A 16,376-nucleotide genomic window follows, 5' to 3' on the forward strand; every position below is an offset into this window, starting at 1 on the left:
TCTTTTTACTTTTTGCTAAAGCCTATGAGCATAAAATTAACTTTACGGTTACTTTTTTTTTTTTAGATTTTTTTCCAATGTGTATATGGTTTGCTAATCTAATACGTTATACTATATGTAATTTTATATTATATTATATTATATTTTTTCTAGTGAGTTTTATTTTTTTATTTTATATCAAATAATAAATCTTATAATATATTTTTTGATAAATAATAATTTATATTTATTTTTTTAAAATAAGTAACTTGCAAGAAATAATTATAACCAATCAAATTAAAGAATTCTTAAAAGTAATAATTAAACATATTATACTCTTACCATATTTAATATGTATCTATAATATAACTAATAAAATTAATGTTAATCTTATTTTTTAATCAATAAAATTAATATAAATTAATATGACCAATCAAAATGAGATTACCTTTATTTTTTTAATCAATAAAATTAAGATCCTTTAAGATATTATATCCTTATCATTTTTAATATATACCTTATATGGTATATAATTATAATTAATTAAAATCCTTCAAGATATTATATTTTTACTTTAATATATAATGTAATTTCTTAGTTTATTCAATAAATTTAATAAATTGAAAATTAATATAACTAGTCAAAATTAAATTATCATCAAGTCATTTAATTATTACAAGACTAAATATTACTCTATCCATCTCAAGATAATTATTATATCTAATTTAAATAAATTGAATATTAAAAAAACATCATTTATTAATAATTAAAATGCTGAAAAAGACTTATATCTTAGGACAAAACAATCATCATAAGTCAAATTGAAATATATAGAACTTTAGATTAATTAATTGAAATGAAAAAAAGTAGCCATAAAAATTGAATGAGAAGGGTTGAAACGATAAGGGTAGGGGGACCTCTGGAAATAGGCATTGGAGTTGCAGCTCTATCTATCAACATAACAACAACTACACAGCACACATGCATATACATATCGTACTGAATTCCCATCAGAAAGTAGAGAGAGCATCAAAGGATAAATGTGCTTAGCTGACAATTTTTGTATCATTCTTAGCAATGCTTTTTTGACCCAAAACTTAAGGGAATGGGAATTAATTCATAGGACCAGTTTATTTATAGTCTTCTTCTTTTTTATTTTTTATTATTTTATTTTTAGTCTATAATTCTTCTTTGACCAACTATTTATACTACATATATAAATACATTTTTGTTTGGTGAAAGTGACAAATCAATGGTACAATAAATTCCAATGTGAAATTTGAGGCTGGAGATCCAAATAGCAAGCCAGAGGTTACGCCACAAAAGCAATATTTTTACTCATATTTTTGCTTATTACAATGAATTTTTGGTGATTCATGAAGTTTCGTGGAAATGGCAATAAAGCTTTGTCATGTGATAACGAAATAACCTTTTCTAATCTTCAGGTTATTATATGTTAAATAGTCCTCTTTTTTAAATAATATTTTTCTTTTTATCAGCATAATATATTTTAATTTTATTAAAATATTAAGAAAAATATTATACACCAGACATAATTTAGTGATAAATGCGCTACGATCTCGCAATAAATTGACTTCAGATCTCATTTTCCAATACTAAAAAATCAGAGTATTTACATTAGATGAAATTTTTGAATCAATAATTTTTCAACAATGATTAAAAAAAAATTACATACAATTAATTAGATATGTTAATTATCTTTATATTGACTATGGGTCCCACCAATCAATAATCAAACAATGTAAGGAGGTAAAAAATCATTACAAAGGTGAAAACAGAGAGGTGACTAAATGCCAAGAAAAAGAAGAAAAAAAGAAAACAGAGTCGTTGGAGAAGGAAATATGAGAGTAATAAATTAGTATTGTGAAAGCGAAATGACAATGGCAATATCTTACTAGCTGAGAGCCTGAGACTGCTACTATGCAAAACAAAAGGTGATCGAAACCGGTAACCCACCATCGGAGATAGTGGTCCGCCGGGACGCGTAGGGGCCGGAATCGGTGCTAACCTCATGTTGCTGACACGTGTTAATAAATCTAACGGCACAACCGGAATAATATTTACTCACATGGGAACTGTACTCTACTGTTAACTATAGACTGTACAGTCTAGTGCGTAAAGTAGTGGCTCGCTCCTCCATTTCCCACGCTTCCCGTTTCCTTTTCTTTTCTATACTCGAGGTTTTCTTTTCACCTTCGCTTCAGCGCGTGTTCCAAACCTCCTCCGTTACTATATTATTTTCTTGCTTTTGAGGAAATTCGGTTTCTTTAAGTTGATTATTTGCTAATTAATCACGTATTTTTAGAATGGATTGAATCAATTACTTCATTAACTAATCTTAAAATTACTAATTTAACCATGCGTGTAGGAAGGACAAGTCATGTCCCATGGGTGTAAGTTATTCGTTGCCCGTTTCCGTTTGCTCACAACTTGCATTTGAGGTTTTTTTTTTTTTTTTTTTTTTTTTAACAGGAAATTGAAAGCTTCGAGATGGTGGCGTTACACTTGGATTTGACGGGTTCTCAAATCCATGCAGATGGTGGCGTTACACTCTAATACATGTTTTTTATGATGTAAATCCATAGAAGTGACCGACGGCAATCGGATTCATGTCCTTTGCTTCCAATTCCGATGGCGATGAATTTGAAACCTTCATGTAAGTAGTGACGGTGTCTCTGATTCCACCCGTTTGATGATCAGTTGGGTCGCGCCTCCGGAGGGCTGGTGTAACTTGTAAGCTTACTGTCGATGGTTTGGTGGTGGTGGGATTCTTCTAGAGGATCAGAGATGGATGGTATTAGTATATTAGGTTTTTCTTGGATCCATTTTTCAGGCTGAAACTTGATTTGTTAAATTTATCAAACAAGATCCAACAAACTTTTTTTTTTTTTGGAGACAAATTTCGAGTAGCTCACGAGCAGCGCGGTGGCAGCTCTTTTGGAGTTCATAAATTTGGTCGACTCTTCTTCCAAAGATTCTTTCTTTTCCTGTAAATCAATACCTAAGATGGTGTAATTTCTGCGCTTTAAGCTTTTTAAAACTGTTGACGCCGAGAAATTCGCTGTTAACTAAATATGCCTTTCTATTTCTTCTTCAAAGTCATAGATCCTAGCAAACAACTTATACCACAAGCAATATCTGTTTCACACTAATATAATACTAATTAATTACCCAATTAGATTAATAACTTAATTAGGGATTGAATTTGTACCATGCAATATACGAAAAAGTCGATGATTCAATTTTTTTCCTTTAGAAAATTTTAAAATGAGAATAATAATATTAGCATGTGCAATTGAGAAGTAATAGGTAGAGATCCAAGTGCCATAATAATTAGTAAAATTTTAATCTCATTTTATTTTCAGTCTTGCATCTAAGAATTTGTAAAATCAAACTAGTTAAACACTGAAAATAGTTGGACATCCGAACCCAAATTTACCACCCAACTGCACAAAACCCACAACCAGAAAATAAGAAATATAATGATACTAATGGATAACATTTATGACATCACTTCTGGGTTCAGGTGGATTTTGTGCCTATCTGTGTATGTATATATATGACTCAGTATTTGGTTAAGGTCTGAGTCTGCTTCTTGTGTCAGCACTGAACCATCTGAGACTAAACCAATCTCATTATCAAGTCCTGACTTATAAGCTAACAATAAAATTACATGGTTCAGTAAAAAAAATGGTCAAATTCATAAATTTATCCATGTAATTTTGTTAAATTTTTACATTAACACCCTTACTTTCATCCATTAAAATTTCCACCTATAAAACGATTTAACTTTGCAAAACCATTTTATTAAACATTTAGATTTATAAAATTAGATCGAGTAAACACTTGTTGAATAATTGAAAAATATGAAAATTATTATTTTAAAAGTTGTACTAATCACATTTCAAAACTAAAAACTTTTTATAAGAACTATTATTGCTAAAATGGAAGGTATATATTATTATCATAATTTGTAACTTAAAAACCGTTCCTACAAAATTTCAATGCTGTAAATTTTTCATATAAAGTATATAGGTGAATTTGTACTATCTGGCGAAACAAAAATCGAACCAAACCCTACCAAAGCACATAGATAGATATAGACTTTGTATCTCTACATGGTTGCAATATAATGCATTATATCAATTATGAAGTGATCAAAATTATGAAATGTATGTGTTGTCTATTAAGAGTATAGTGCAATAAAGTAGACACCCAATTACGGACCTTACAACCCCAAGCCCCCACTTATTCAGGAATAAAAATTGGCGTAATTGGAAAACGACTATCTCACTAATTGTAGGGCCTCTTGTTGCAACTTCCTTTTTTTCTTTTTGACAGGTCGTTTTGTATATCTTTTTCAATAGTGTCTGAAAGAATTCTGAAGGGATGTGTGGCTTAAGGTCAGTCCAAAACACTACTTGCAAATTAACTAATAGCCAGCATTTTTCGGACACTAACTTTTATTTATTTAATATTAATTGGAACAAAATAAGAGAAAAGAATCTTTGTATGTGTGTGATTGATACAAATAATGACATCTTTGTTATCTTTGAGAAAATACTTATCCATAAAATTTAAAAGTCTTCTTATTGTCCTTTGAAGCTTTTGCACACATTTCTCTTCACTTTACAATTATTTTATGATATTTTAGATGAGGCTATAGAATTTAAAAAAAAATAAATAAATAACTTCTAAAATTTCAATTAATAGCGCTCTACATTACAAAATAGATACTCAATTATAAATTAGAGTAGATAATTACAAACTAATAAATTCTATTCCGATTTTTTATCTTATAAGTTGAAATGATAGAATTTGGTTATAAAAAATAATTTGGATAACTATATATATAGTTATTTTTTTGATAAGATAGCCCATAATGCATGGAATGAATTAAAAAATAATAATAATAAATATCTTGATGGGTAAGGAAATCAAATCAAAAACACCCTCCCCAAAAAATAATGGTGTCAGGGGTTTATGAGACCAAAACAATGAGTGCTATCCCCTAGCCATGTGTGTGTATTAAGTTGTGTTAATACCCCATTACATGTGACCCTACAAAGAGCTTAAGATATACTAGTTCAAATCGCAAGTCCCTTCTTCGTTTCCTTGTTTTGTTAAAAGGGCATAACTTAGTCCGATGTGTCACACACACACACATATATATATATATATATATATAAAGGCAACCAACAATATTAATATTAATATCATGTGTAAAGTTCAATTTTTATTTTTATAGTATATGTTAACTTATAATATTAATTATTGGTTTATTTGTTTATTGTTTTTGAAGGCAGCTTGCACTGATTGACATGGGCATTCTATTTGTTTTATAATATCTACAAGCTATGGAAATTAATACTATTAATTGCTTGAGGCTTGTGGTTGTGGAGGTGAGGGTGGTGGGGATCCACATCATCATCATCTGTTGAATGAGAGGAGATTTGAACCCTTAATTTAACATTAACTTTTAATATTATACTACTATCTTTTTCGTATGTACTGGAGCAAAAAACTAAAAACTTCAATCTATTATCAAAATCCAGATATAAATTTGCTATTAGATTAATTATTTTTAAGTTAGTATAATTCAAAATCTAACGATTAATAAATTCATTAATAAAATGAGCATCCAATCGATATGCTAATCACAAAGTTTGGAATTCTATTATTGATTGTATTCATCTTTGTTTCATTTAAAATATATATATATATATATAATTTTTATTTATTGAATCGGTTTCTATTTCATAATTCAATATAGCACAAAGTTAAATATATGTCCTGTATATGTGTCATATCAAAATTGTTTCCAAATGCATCAAATTAATATATTTCAAATGAATGGTCTTTTTTTTTTTTTTATTAATATTAGAGGGAAGAAATCTATTTATATTGGCAAGATTTAAATTTGTAATATCTACTCTTAATATATCTCTAGTTTTGTAATTAGACCATGGCATATTTTTAATATTATCAAGAAAAGTTATAAAACGATCTTATTGCACTCATTTTTTTTTTTCATTCATGAGATTCGAAGGAAAAGGCCTAGTGATAAAAGAAGCCTCTGAATTTTGATATTTTTATTAGTTCTAGACAGTTTTTTTTAATTTTAACAATTAATACCACATACTTAGTTTTCTGTATCAATTTTAGCATCCGTTTGTATTCTATCAATTTCATGCTCACATGGCAGTTATGTCTTACAAGTGGGCTCTACAACATCTAATGTAAATGCAAAATCATATATCCACGTATATTAAAAAACAGCATGAACTTTAGGATTTTTATCAAATCTAGCTAGTTCTTTTAATTTTATCAATCAATATGTCATACTAATTAATCTCTATCAAATGATTTTGTTATATTGATATTTATTTAATTAAATAATTTATTAATTAACTATATATATTAAGTATATAATGGGATTAATAAATTAAAAAATTTAATTTTACTGAAGAGTCTTTTAAAAAAGTTATTTTTCAATGTACTAATTGATAATATTTTTAAGTAATTTTAAAATAACATTTTTAAAAAAGACTATGCAATAAAATTGAATTGTAATTGATTAATCACATTAGACACTTAATATACATAGTTAATTAATAAACTATTTAATTGAATGAATATCAATATAACCAAATCATTTGACAGAGATTAATTAATACGCGATATTAATTGATAAAATTAAAATAACTGGCCAGATTTGATAAAAACTTTAAAATTCAGACTTTTTTTAATATACGTGGATATATGACTTGACGCTGATATTAGATGTTGTAGGATCCACTGTGAGAGATAACTGATAGATCAGCATGAAATTGATAAAAAGACAAATGAGAGCTATAATTAATATAGAAAACTAAATACACGCTGGCGATGGATGAAATTAAAAGAATTTTATAAAAAAAGTCAAAAGTTGAGATTTTTTTGTCATTAAGCCAATGGAAAAAAACTTAAGTGGGTCCAATGTCTCTCTTGTGAGTTTGGAAATCATTCTCCATTTTCATATATGCGTCAACTTCAATTAGCTCAATTTGATAATTTTGTAGCTAACATAACTTTAGATCCTGTTATTTAATAAATAACTCACATGTACTCTTTGACACATTTGTCCCACAATTCATTGGAAAGAAAAAAGGGAAAGTAATTGTTTTTATTTCTAAAATTAGACAAAGAGGTGTCCTTATTTGTGTCTTTTTGGTGTCAACTACTACTTTATATGTTGTTTATTATTTATGTAGGTATAGAAATACTAAGAAGCATATAGTTTTTGTTTGCTTTTTTGGAGGCAAAGGAGAGAAAAGCATCATTTCCAACCTACATTTGTGTACTTTAATTATTAATTTAATGTGTAATTATCCCTAATTACAAGAAGATGCTTTTGGGATTACATTTTTATTATAGGCATCTAATGATGCTTCCAAGTGCTGACTCAAAGCACAATAGGGTTAAGGGGCAAATTGCAGTCATAACATAAGTAAAGTAAGAAAAAAATGCTAGTTATTGGTTAATTAAAGCTTAATTAGCCTTCTAATCTAATGTATTTTGCATGGGATCTCCTTTGATTAAAGGCCTTTTATAATGCATAGGGGTGATACCACTTGGTAGAATATTTCAAAATTAACAGTAAAAATAGTTTTTAAAACAAAATAATATATATATCTAGAGTATTGGAGGGGGGGACGAAAGGGTCGCGAAGAAAGCAACAACCTTCAATCAAATCCATGTTTCTCAAGTACTAAACATTGAACAAAAATTTTCTATACAGATTACCTAACTTCCAGTTGGGAAACAACTCATTGAAGCACTAAAATAAAAAAATATGGCCCCCTCTTCTCTGTGCATGGAGCTAATTTTTTTATGCTCCCTTTCTCCTATCATTTCAATTTTGTGCCTCACCAGCACAACATGTGCCTGCCCATACATGCATTATCAGGCTTATATATGAAAATTTGATGTAGGTTTTTTTTTTTTTTTAATTTCAAGATGGTAGTTTTTTGTCTTCAATCTTATGCTTGTTTTTATTTTATTTTATTATAAATGATGTTATAGATCGGTTTTTTACTTAATATGATAAAAAAAGAGACTATCAGCCATGAATTATAAGATTCAAAAGAGTGAAAAAGAAAAAAAGAACTTCTTTTATAGGATCCTAAAACTAGAAATGAAATTTTTATTGATGAAAAAACCATTGACTAACTATGATAAGAAGATGAATTTTAAATTCTAGTTGTACAGAAAAATTCTCAAATTTCAAAATATTATATATAATACAAAAATTTGAACACCAACTATTATCAACCCTAGTGATTTGAAAGATCAAATTTTGAATTTTATGTGTGGACCCAATTTGGAATGTTGCTTAAAATTTGAAATTTATTGGCAATGGAAATGAATAGAAAAATTAGAAAATTTGGAACTTGCATCTCGATATTATATATGTGTGTCCCACTTAAATATAAGATATATAATTAATTAATTAATTAATTTTAAGGTAAGTGAGGTGATATAAGCATGACAAATAATGAGATGATCCCAATTCTTGTGAATGGCAAATGATTATTTTGGATTCTTATATGCTTAATCACATTGACTAATTCAACAATTCTAGAATGTGTAAAATTATTGTGTTCTTGAACTAATAATTAATGTTTCTTTTTTTGAAAAAGAATGCAAAAGATGTGCTTCCATGGAGGCCTTTATTCAAATCATTCCTATATAGTATATAGTTAGAAGTTACAACAGTTTTGTACCATATGGAGTAATTAAGCAATCTAGCTAGAGTTAGTTGGTCATTAATGGAAATTAATTCATTAATTTTCTAACTAAAATAATAAAGTTATAATAAAGCAATCTAGCTTTCTCCTTCTTACTTCACAGCTAGAGCTTTCTTTTTCTAGGTATAATAAAGTTTGGAAGCACTGTTTGCTGGTTCTCTTTAAGTTTCTCGTAACCCTTTTTCTTTTCTTTTTCAAAGAAGAAAAGAAAAGAAAAGGGTAGTTAAGAAACCAATGGTAGTACAATCATTATGAGTTCCTTCTTCCTCTTCTTTTATTCTTCTAGGGTTTGTTAGTATGGTGTTTAGTCATGTCAATCTATCTTCTTATTTTATCAGAAGCTTATAGAAGGTAAAGCAATTTCATCTCATTAGTTATCACCTTCACTAATTTAACTGTGTTCCTATCCAATCAAATGATTAAAGAGTACAACTGAAATGAATACTCCAAATAAAGAAGCTAAAATGAGAGGTAAAAAAGAATCCTCACAGGGGGAAAATATTACATATGTCAATGTTAAAATTAAGTTTTTCCATATTAATTTAGTATATTTGAAAATATTATTTTGAAATTATTTTCTAACAAGTTTAACTGTTTCATTCTATAAACTCGTTGTCCGGGAGCAAAAGGCTACAACATTGATCTTTTGGCTCAATTTGTGCAAATTCTCCAATTAATTCTTATATAAATTGTAAATTCAAGAGATAAATTGAGTCTAAAGGTCAATTTTATAACTTTTTGTTCTTTAATAGCAAATTCAAAAGATAAATTGAACTTTATTCCGATCTAAATGGGTGTTAGCTTCATTCTATTCTCTGAGCCTTTGTCGGCAGTCAAGATCATGATTTGTTAAACCATTGGATACCATTTTGATACCCGAAAAAGATACTGTTGATACTTCCAGATATTTGTTAATGGCTATAATAATTAGCTTTAGTACTGCTACGTGAATTTATTATTATGGTTATAACTTTTCTAACTAAACACCAGAAAATGATAACAATAATAATAATAATAATAATAATAATAATAATAAACCAAGATATATTACACAGTGAAGAACACAGACACAGAGGCAGAAGGAAAACGAAAACAAGAAAAGCAAAATACTAGTCCGTACAAACAAAATGAGTTATTGAATTTCATCATCATAATAACAGAAGCAAAGAGTGACAGGGTCCTTCAAATGATGCACTGCCTTCGTCTCAGCCTTTTCTAATTAATAATATTGGAAATATCTATTTTATGACTGAATTACCATTTCGTCCCTCAATTTAGTCTAATTAATAATTTTCTTCTTTAATTTTAAGAAATATGTTAAAACACTCTTAATACTATTGAGCCATTTAAATATTTTCTTTTTTTCCATCCGCAAAATGTCTTTTTTTTAATCATTTAAAATGTTAAGAAAGTATTTTTCTCTGAGATTATATTTTAATGAATGACATTTTTATCTCTTTATTATCATTAACAGTTAAAATGACATCATTTTTTTAAGAAAAACATATTAGTTTTAACGGATTAATAATATAAAAATATAAATATTTTTAAAAATGAAAATCGTTAATTAGACCAAATTTGAGGAAAGAAATAATAATTCACCCTTTTCATACGTACGTTCCAATATTTTGTGTCAGTCTTTCTCCTCTGAAACTCTCTGCCCAGGTCTCTGTCCCTTGCTGCCACTGATGATCATGACGATGATCAACTGGGTAAACTTGTCCCAATTACCCAAAAAGAAAAGCAAAAATTGACAAAAAATCAATCTATTATATATTTATATAAATAAGATAAACACCACCACAGCCCTCACTACCCCAAAATCCAATCCATATCTCAGTGGTCCTAAGCTTTTTGGGAAAAAGAAAGCACCACCATTTCTGGCTGAAAAAGAACAATGTGTCCAATGTGTCCAAAAACTCAGTTACAACATTAAAAATCATCATAGACCAAAACGCCATGCCACAATCTTCCAAAAAAACAATTCAAATTAAAATTTATATGTTCTTGTAAATAATACAGAAGAGACAGTTATAAGACTCAAATGTTTCCATATCACTTTCTGTGAGTTTCTTGCTTTCACGAAATATCAACAATAATAATAACAACAAGATGATGTCGTAAGAAACTAAGACTCACTAAATGGCCAATGAAATTAACCTTTCTTTCTCAGAATTGATTTTGTCCTAATAAGTTTGATCCTAATCATAAAATAAAAGACCTTGACTGGTCTAACATTTCTTCTGCAATTTCATACGTAGCTTCCAGGTCGGTCCAGACCTTCAAAACACATATGTGCATACTTACACACACACATATATAAACATGCGTGCTTTGGGCCCACATGTGAAACTCTGCGTTCATACTGGATACTGAACGTGCATATATAAACACATACACACGTATATGGTCCAGATTGAACAGTGTCAGTGGCACAGTACTCATACAATCAATACTTGGCCTTAGCCATGCCTGCAATTCTCAGCTCCACATGCATAGGTGTGATAATCAAAACCTGCATTAGCTACAACAAGGTGAAGAAGAAACAAATACTTTGACTATAACCCACTAATTTAATTACTAGTTTCTTACCTGGATAAGAATAGATCAATTAGAGGAATCAGTCAATTTGGTTAATTTGGAATAGATCTTCTGAAATAAAAAATAACAAAGTCATTTTAATTTTTCCCTTTCTTTTGGTGGAACAGTTTAATTTTTCAACTGAAATAGACCAAAATTAAATAATAGGAAATATTCAGAAAAATTAGGTGAAGAAGTTATTTCTCTTGATAATTAAGGCATAAGGTGAAACTATTCAATATTAGAAACAGTAATATATGGAAGACTATGGTCCCCATCCCCCATAATCACTAACCATATATAGACGTGTTAGGAAAGCTGATTTAGGGTGGGGGCAAAAGGATTTCTTCAGAAGTAGGTAATAATAGAGATTCTCATGATCTGCAACCCTTAATTTTCTATTATAGTAAAATGAGACTCCCCTCATAAATAAAAATTGTATATAGACAATGAGGGAGCTTTTTTCTTATTGATGTTGTTGTTGTTGACTTGGTGAGAGCAGGCCCTATAGCCCACATAAAGTGAGGCTGTAATAATTGACACTAAACTTAAGAATGTTTCTTTCTGTTATATCATTCAAAATGAATATGGCACTGGCACGTGATCAATCTCAATAAAGCCTGAATAATTGCCTGTTAGTGGCTGGGCCAGTTCCAAAAGAGTTTGGAGCTAGATTTAAAGGAAAACCAGAGATCAAGCAAAATTTAAAAAGCACATATGCACCTGTTCCGCAAATGGACAACCTGTGACACCATTTCCATAGCCAAGACAAAACTAAGTAATCACCAACAGCAATCCTCACTTCCAACCTGAAAAAGAAAAAAGAAAAGAAAAGAAAAAGACCACAAATATCAGTTTAATTTCCATGGTAGGACCCCTGCATTAGTGTGGTAGATAAAGACTATCCCTCGATTAAACAGGACTTCAATATGATTGACAAGCCAATGTAATGTAAACACATTCAGAATTCAAAGAATGCATATGCAACTCCTTTTCAGCAACAGCAATCAGAAATTGACATAGTAACAATTAATGACAAAAGAACACAAGCTGGGATATGAGTCAGTTCGTTATCAAGGCAACAAATGAACATGTAGTGGCGAGTAGGATAGATCCTTTGATGCAATCAGGTTCAAATGTCAGTCCCGCATGTTAGCTCAATGAAATTGAAAGAATATGTCAAAATCTCTTTTTGCTTGGATGTTTTCCACATGATAACTACAGCAATGATGCAAGTAGCAAAAATTTCAATACTCACTGTCAGCGCTAATCAAGCAAGTTTACAATGTTTCCATATTGCCTAAAAAGCTACTTCTCAATCCAATCAATCAATCAATCTTACCTTATCGGATAAAGCTTATCAACTTTTCATGCATCCAAAAAAGCGCACATAGCATTAAATTATTGAGCTAACTGCTTTTTAATTCGAAGATTGATAAGAATAACCCATAGAGCAACTATATCCATGCAATCACCAACTCCTACTGTCTGCGCATTGCTTATTGGCCACACAGAGATTTTTGTAATTGAAAAACTGGAAGATCCAAGTCCTCAACCCCGTTAAGCAGATTTTAGACAGTTATAGCAAGTGAACCAACTTTCATGCCAGCAAAGGACATTAGAAAATGTTGTTTTAATGAATACATGTTTATATGGTCATTAAATCAGCAATAGCAGAAGAAAGAAGATGTTGCAATACCAGCGGATTTGCATTTATACAATGTAAGGCTGCTGCTATTAGAAACAACAAAACATATGAGTGGAATAACTTACAATAAATGCCATCAAAGAAACTGTTTTTGCGGGACTAACACCACAGAAGTCAATTAAAGTGAAGGGGACAGAGAGTCAAATTTAATGTGATTCATAAATGAATTGTATAAATTGGCATAAAATCTAATGCCCCATAGCAGTAGTCAAAATCAACAGAGTTTGAATATCAAAGTAAGAATACAATAGAGTACAACAGCCAAGTAGTATGTGATTCCAGTGCTTAATGTCTTAGGTGATCATTGAAGTAGTCAAGCAAAATTTCTCCGCATTGCACACACTGAAAAAGCAATATCCTCAGGACATCAACATGTATCTGCTTTTGGAAATAATCATCCGATATGTTGCAAGAGAAGCACTTCCTATGGCTCCCACTCCAAATGCACTTAACTTCTACTTTGGCCAACTTTCTGGTAAAGCAAGAGGCTGTCCGTAGGAAAATAAAGTTTGTTTAGTACTATTATTTTGCTTTTAGGTAATATTGTAATTCAAAAATCTTAATTTCAAAACTGACATGAATAAGTATCTCAAAACTGAATCAATCAGTTGGAGAAAAACATGCTCACTTAAAGAAAAGGGCAGACAGCAGATTACCTTGCCGGCTGCTTGTTAAGCCATAAATATGCAAGCATACTATTAGAAACTTCAAGTTCCATAATCATTGGAAAATAGGGCCAAAGGCTAACACGAGTTCCAGACGTTTAGGAAGACCAAATCAGCTCAAGCATTCAACAAGAGACTGAGCTGAAGATCATATGACAGAGAAATCTACATTTCTAATCAATTCATCATAATTCATACATTCAAGACGACATAAATGAGTTCTTCCATTATGGATCCATCAATTATCTACAGCTTAGGACAAATGCACAACAAAGAATTACAGAGATGCCTAATATTATGCCACGCAATGTGGCATCCTCTGGCCTTCAAAATACCAATGAAGAAAGCAGAAAACTACAGTCTTTTCAATAGACAACTTTGCTTGAACTGTGAGGTTATTAACTTATTATCACCCATTGTCACATAACTGCTAACTGGACATTTAAACACAAATTGATGCACGCTTAAAAAGATTTAAGGGTAACTTTGCTCCCTACCTATTGTGCTATGCTCCACTTCCCTCTTTTGGTTTCGGCCCAAAAGAATAAATTCAAAGAACCGTAATTTAAGTCCTGATTATTAACCAAATACAATTCTTATTGTCCACCATCATAAATTCTAAATTGATAAAGGTAATTGCAAAATTCAATTTGTTGTAATAATTTAAAGTATTCTAGAGGGACAAGTCACTGTTTTATTTACCTCAGAAGTTTCTCAAATCGCAGGAATTGAAATGCCACTAGACCTTCAAAAACGCCCAAACACGCTCCAGCCAAAACGTCAAGAAAGAAATGCCTACCGAGCAAAACCCTAGAAAAAGCCGTCATTGCCGCCCACACACGAACCACCAAAACCACAATCCCCACCACTTTCGTGTTGTCATCCCCCGCAATCCACTGGTCAACGTACCCACCACTGGCCCTGAATTCCATCAGAGCCTTTTCAATAGCGTCCGCTGATAGAGAAACCAATGCGGCGACGAAGAAAACACGGGAGGCATGGCCGCTAGGGAAGGAGAAGTTATCAGCAGAAACGGCGGCAGTCATGTTAGGATTGTAGGGAGGACGAGCACGGCGGAAAATGATCTTGATTAGGCCGACGAAAGCGAGGTCTAGGAGGAGGCCGAAGAGGAGAGGGGAAAGGAAAGGGAGGAGGGAGGGTGAGAGAGGAGACAGACATAGCGCGAGAGTAATGGGAAAGGAAAAGCGAAAATCAGCTGAGAGTTCAAGAACGAGGAGAAGAGAAACGGGAAGGTATGAATGGAAAAGCGAGTGGAGAAAGTACGAGAATTTGGTGTCGAGGGTCAACAGGTGGCGCAGTGGTGGTGGTGGTGGTGGCGGCGGCGGTGAGGTTGCCATCATCAGTAGTGGTGGATTGGTGGTTAAACTCGTGTTGTGTACGTTAAAGTTGTACGACATGTGTAACAGTTAGGCAGGGAAACGATGTCGTTGAGAAATGTAAGAGAGTAGGCCATTGGGCTATGATTTTGGCATTCTATTGGTCTAACAGTAAAAGCCCAATTGTATCCTCAAGAGGTATTAAAATGTAGAACCCGAAAACAAACCTTACTTTTAACTTTTTTTAAGGCTACAAATAATTGTTGAACTATATCGACAAAGTGATGGTTATAGTGATTAACGAACTCATTTCAATTCGTAAGAGTGAGAATAAAAATTAAATTTCTGAGAAATGCATTTTAGAGAAATAATAATCCAAGAGAGTAAACCCATTTGTCATAATAATTTTTGGAAGAAATTACATTCACCAACATAGAATAAATCCATAGTGCCAAACCTAATAACTCGTTGCGTACAAGAGACAACACGTGATATACATAGATATACTGATAATGATAACTAATGGGCTCGTGATGTAGGTAGACACATTAAGGCCCATATCTGGAAAAGTTGGTGTGACAAATGACAAGATGTTTGTCGGCCATTAGGAACAAAATCGGCCCAACTTCAAACTTTCACATGTTGGACAAAAAGCAGATTCCTTAATGTGTTATGCTTATCCAGTTCTTTTCAGTGTGTGTTTTTACAATCGGTATATTAAGTTTGAATCTTGGTTTTTCTACTACTGTTAACGCGTTCTTAAAATATTAGATTTTCAAAGTTTCAATACATGATTTTTCGGAAACTGAAATTCATACGAAGTTTAATGCTTGTAACTAATCTTATTTACAATGTCAAATTTGAAATTTGATATTGTGATTATAAAACAAATACTTTATTTGAATATTATCTTTAATAAATACTTATAGCATTGTTAAATCCAGCTTGGACATTGACCTAGTTAAAAAATTAAGTGGATAGATAGTTGGTTTAACAAGTAGGTCAATAGTTTAATTAGTATGTCATAAAAATATTAAAAATATATATTAATTAAATAATTAGAATCTAAATACTTATACTATAATAAAAAATAATTTAAAATATCAAAAAATCGATATGGATTAATCGGATTTGTTCAGGTCGATCGGTTCAATCACGAGTCAACCAGTTCAATCCGATCTCTTTCTTAAACGGTGGCACGTTTTAAAGCAATTTTTCCATATTGACTCATCGGGTTGGGCTGGATTTGATAACTATAAATCAAAAGGTAAATGAGACTGTCAAATTTTTAATACCC

At 30.8% G+C, this 16,376-nt stretch overlaps 1 protein-coding gene across 2 annotated transcripts; it reads right to left on the reverse strand.

Moving 5' to 3' along the window:
* Positions 1 to 13,217: 13,217 nt before the first annotated feature.
* On the reverse strand, positions 13,218 to 15,309 carry LPPBETA (Phosphatidic acid phosphatase (PAP2) family protein). Of its 2 annotated transcripts, none has more exons than XM_012231760.4 (2): positions 14,445 to 15,300; positions 13,218 to 13,565 (listed from the first exon to the last, which is right to left on the reverse strand). In XM_012231760.4, exons 1-2 carry the CDS (start codon positions 15,158 to 15,160, stop codon positions 13,526 to 13,528), a joined length of 756 nt encoding a protein of 251 aa, XP_012087150.1. In that variant the 5' UTR covers positions 15,161 to 15,300; the 3' UTR covers positions 13,218 to 13,525. The 2 variants fall into 2 exon arrangements, with proteins under 2 accessions (XP_012087150.1, XP_037492299.1); XM_037636371.2 differs by lacking the exon at positions 13,218 to 13,565 and adding an exon at positions 13,593 to 14,314 and having other exon boundaries at positions 14,445 to 15,309.
* Between the last annotated feature and the right edge of the window lie 1,067 nt (positions 15,310 to 16,376).

The sequence above is a fragment of the Jatropha curcas genome, chromosome 4 (assembly GCF_041381405.1).
Source record: "Jatropha curcas cultivar XTBG-Jc1 chromosome 4, XTBG_Jcur_1.0, whole genome shotgun sequence".
NCBI lineage: Eukaryota > Viridiplantae > Streptophyta > Magnoliopsida > Malpighiales > Euphorbiaceae > Jatropha > Jatropha curcas.

Coding starts and splice junctions, on each gene's coding strand:
- LPPBETA (XM_012231760.4), bottom strand. CDS start 15,160: ATGTCGTACAACTTTAACGTACACAACACGAGTTTAACCACCAATCCA. Junction 13,566..14,444: donor CGATTTGAGAAACTTCTGAG/GTAAATAAAACA, acceptor TCCTACGGACAG/CCTCTTGCTTTACCAGAAAG.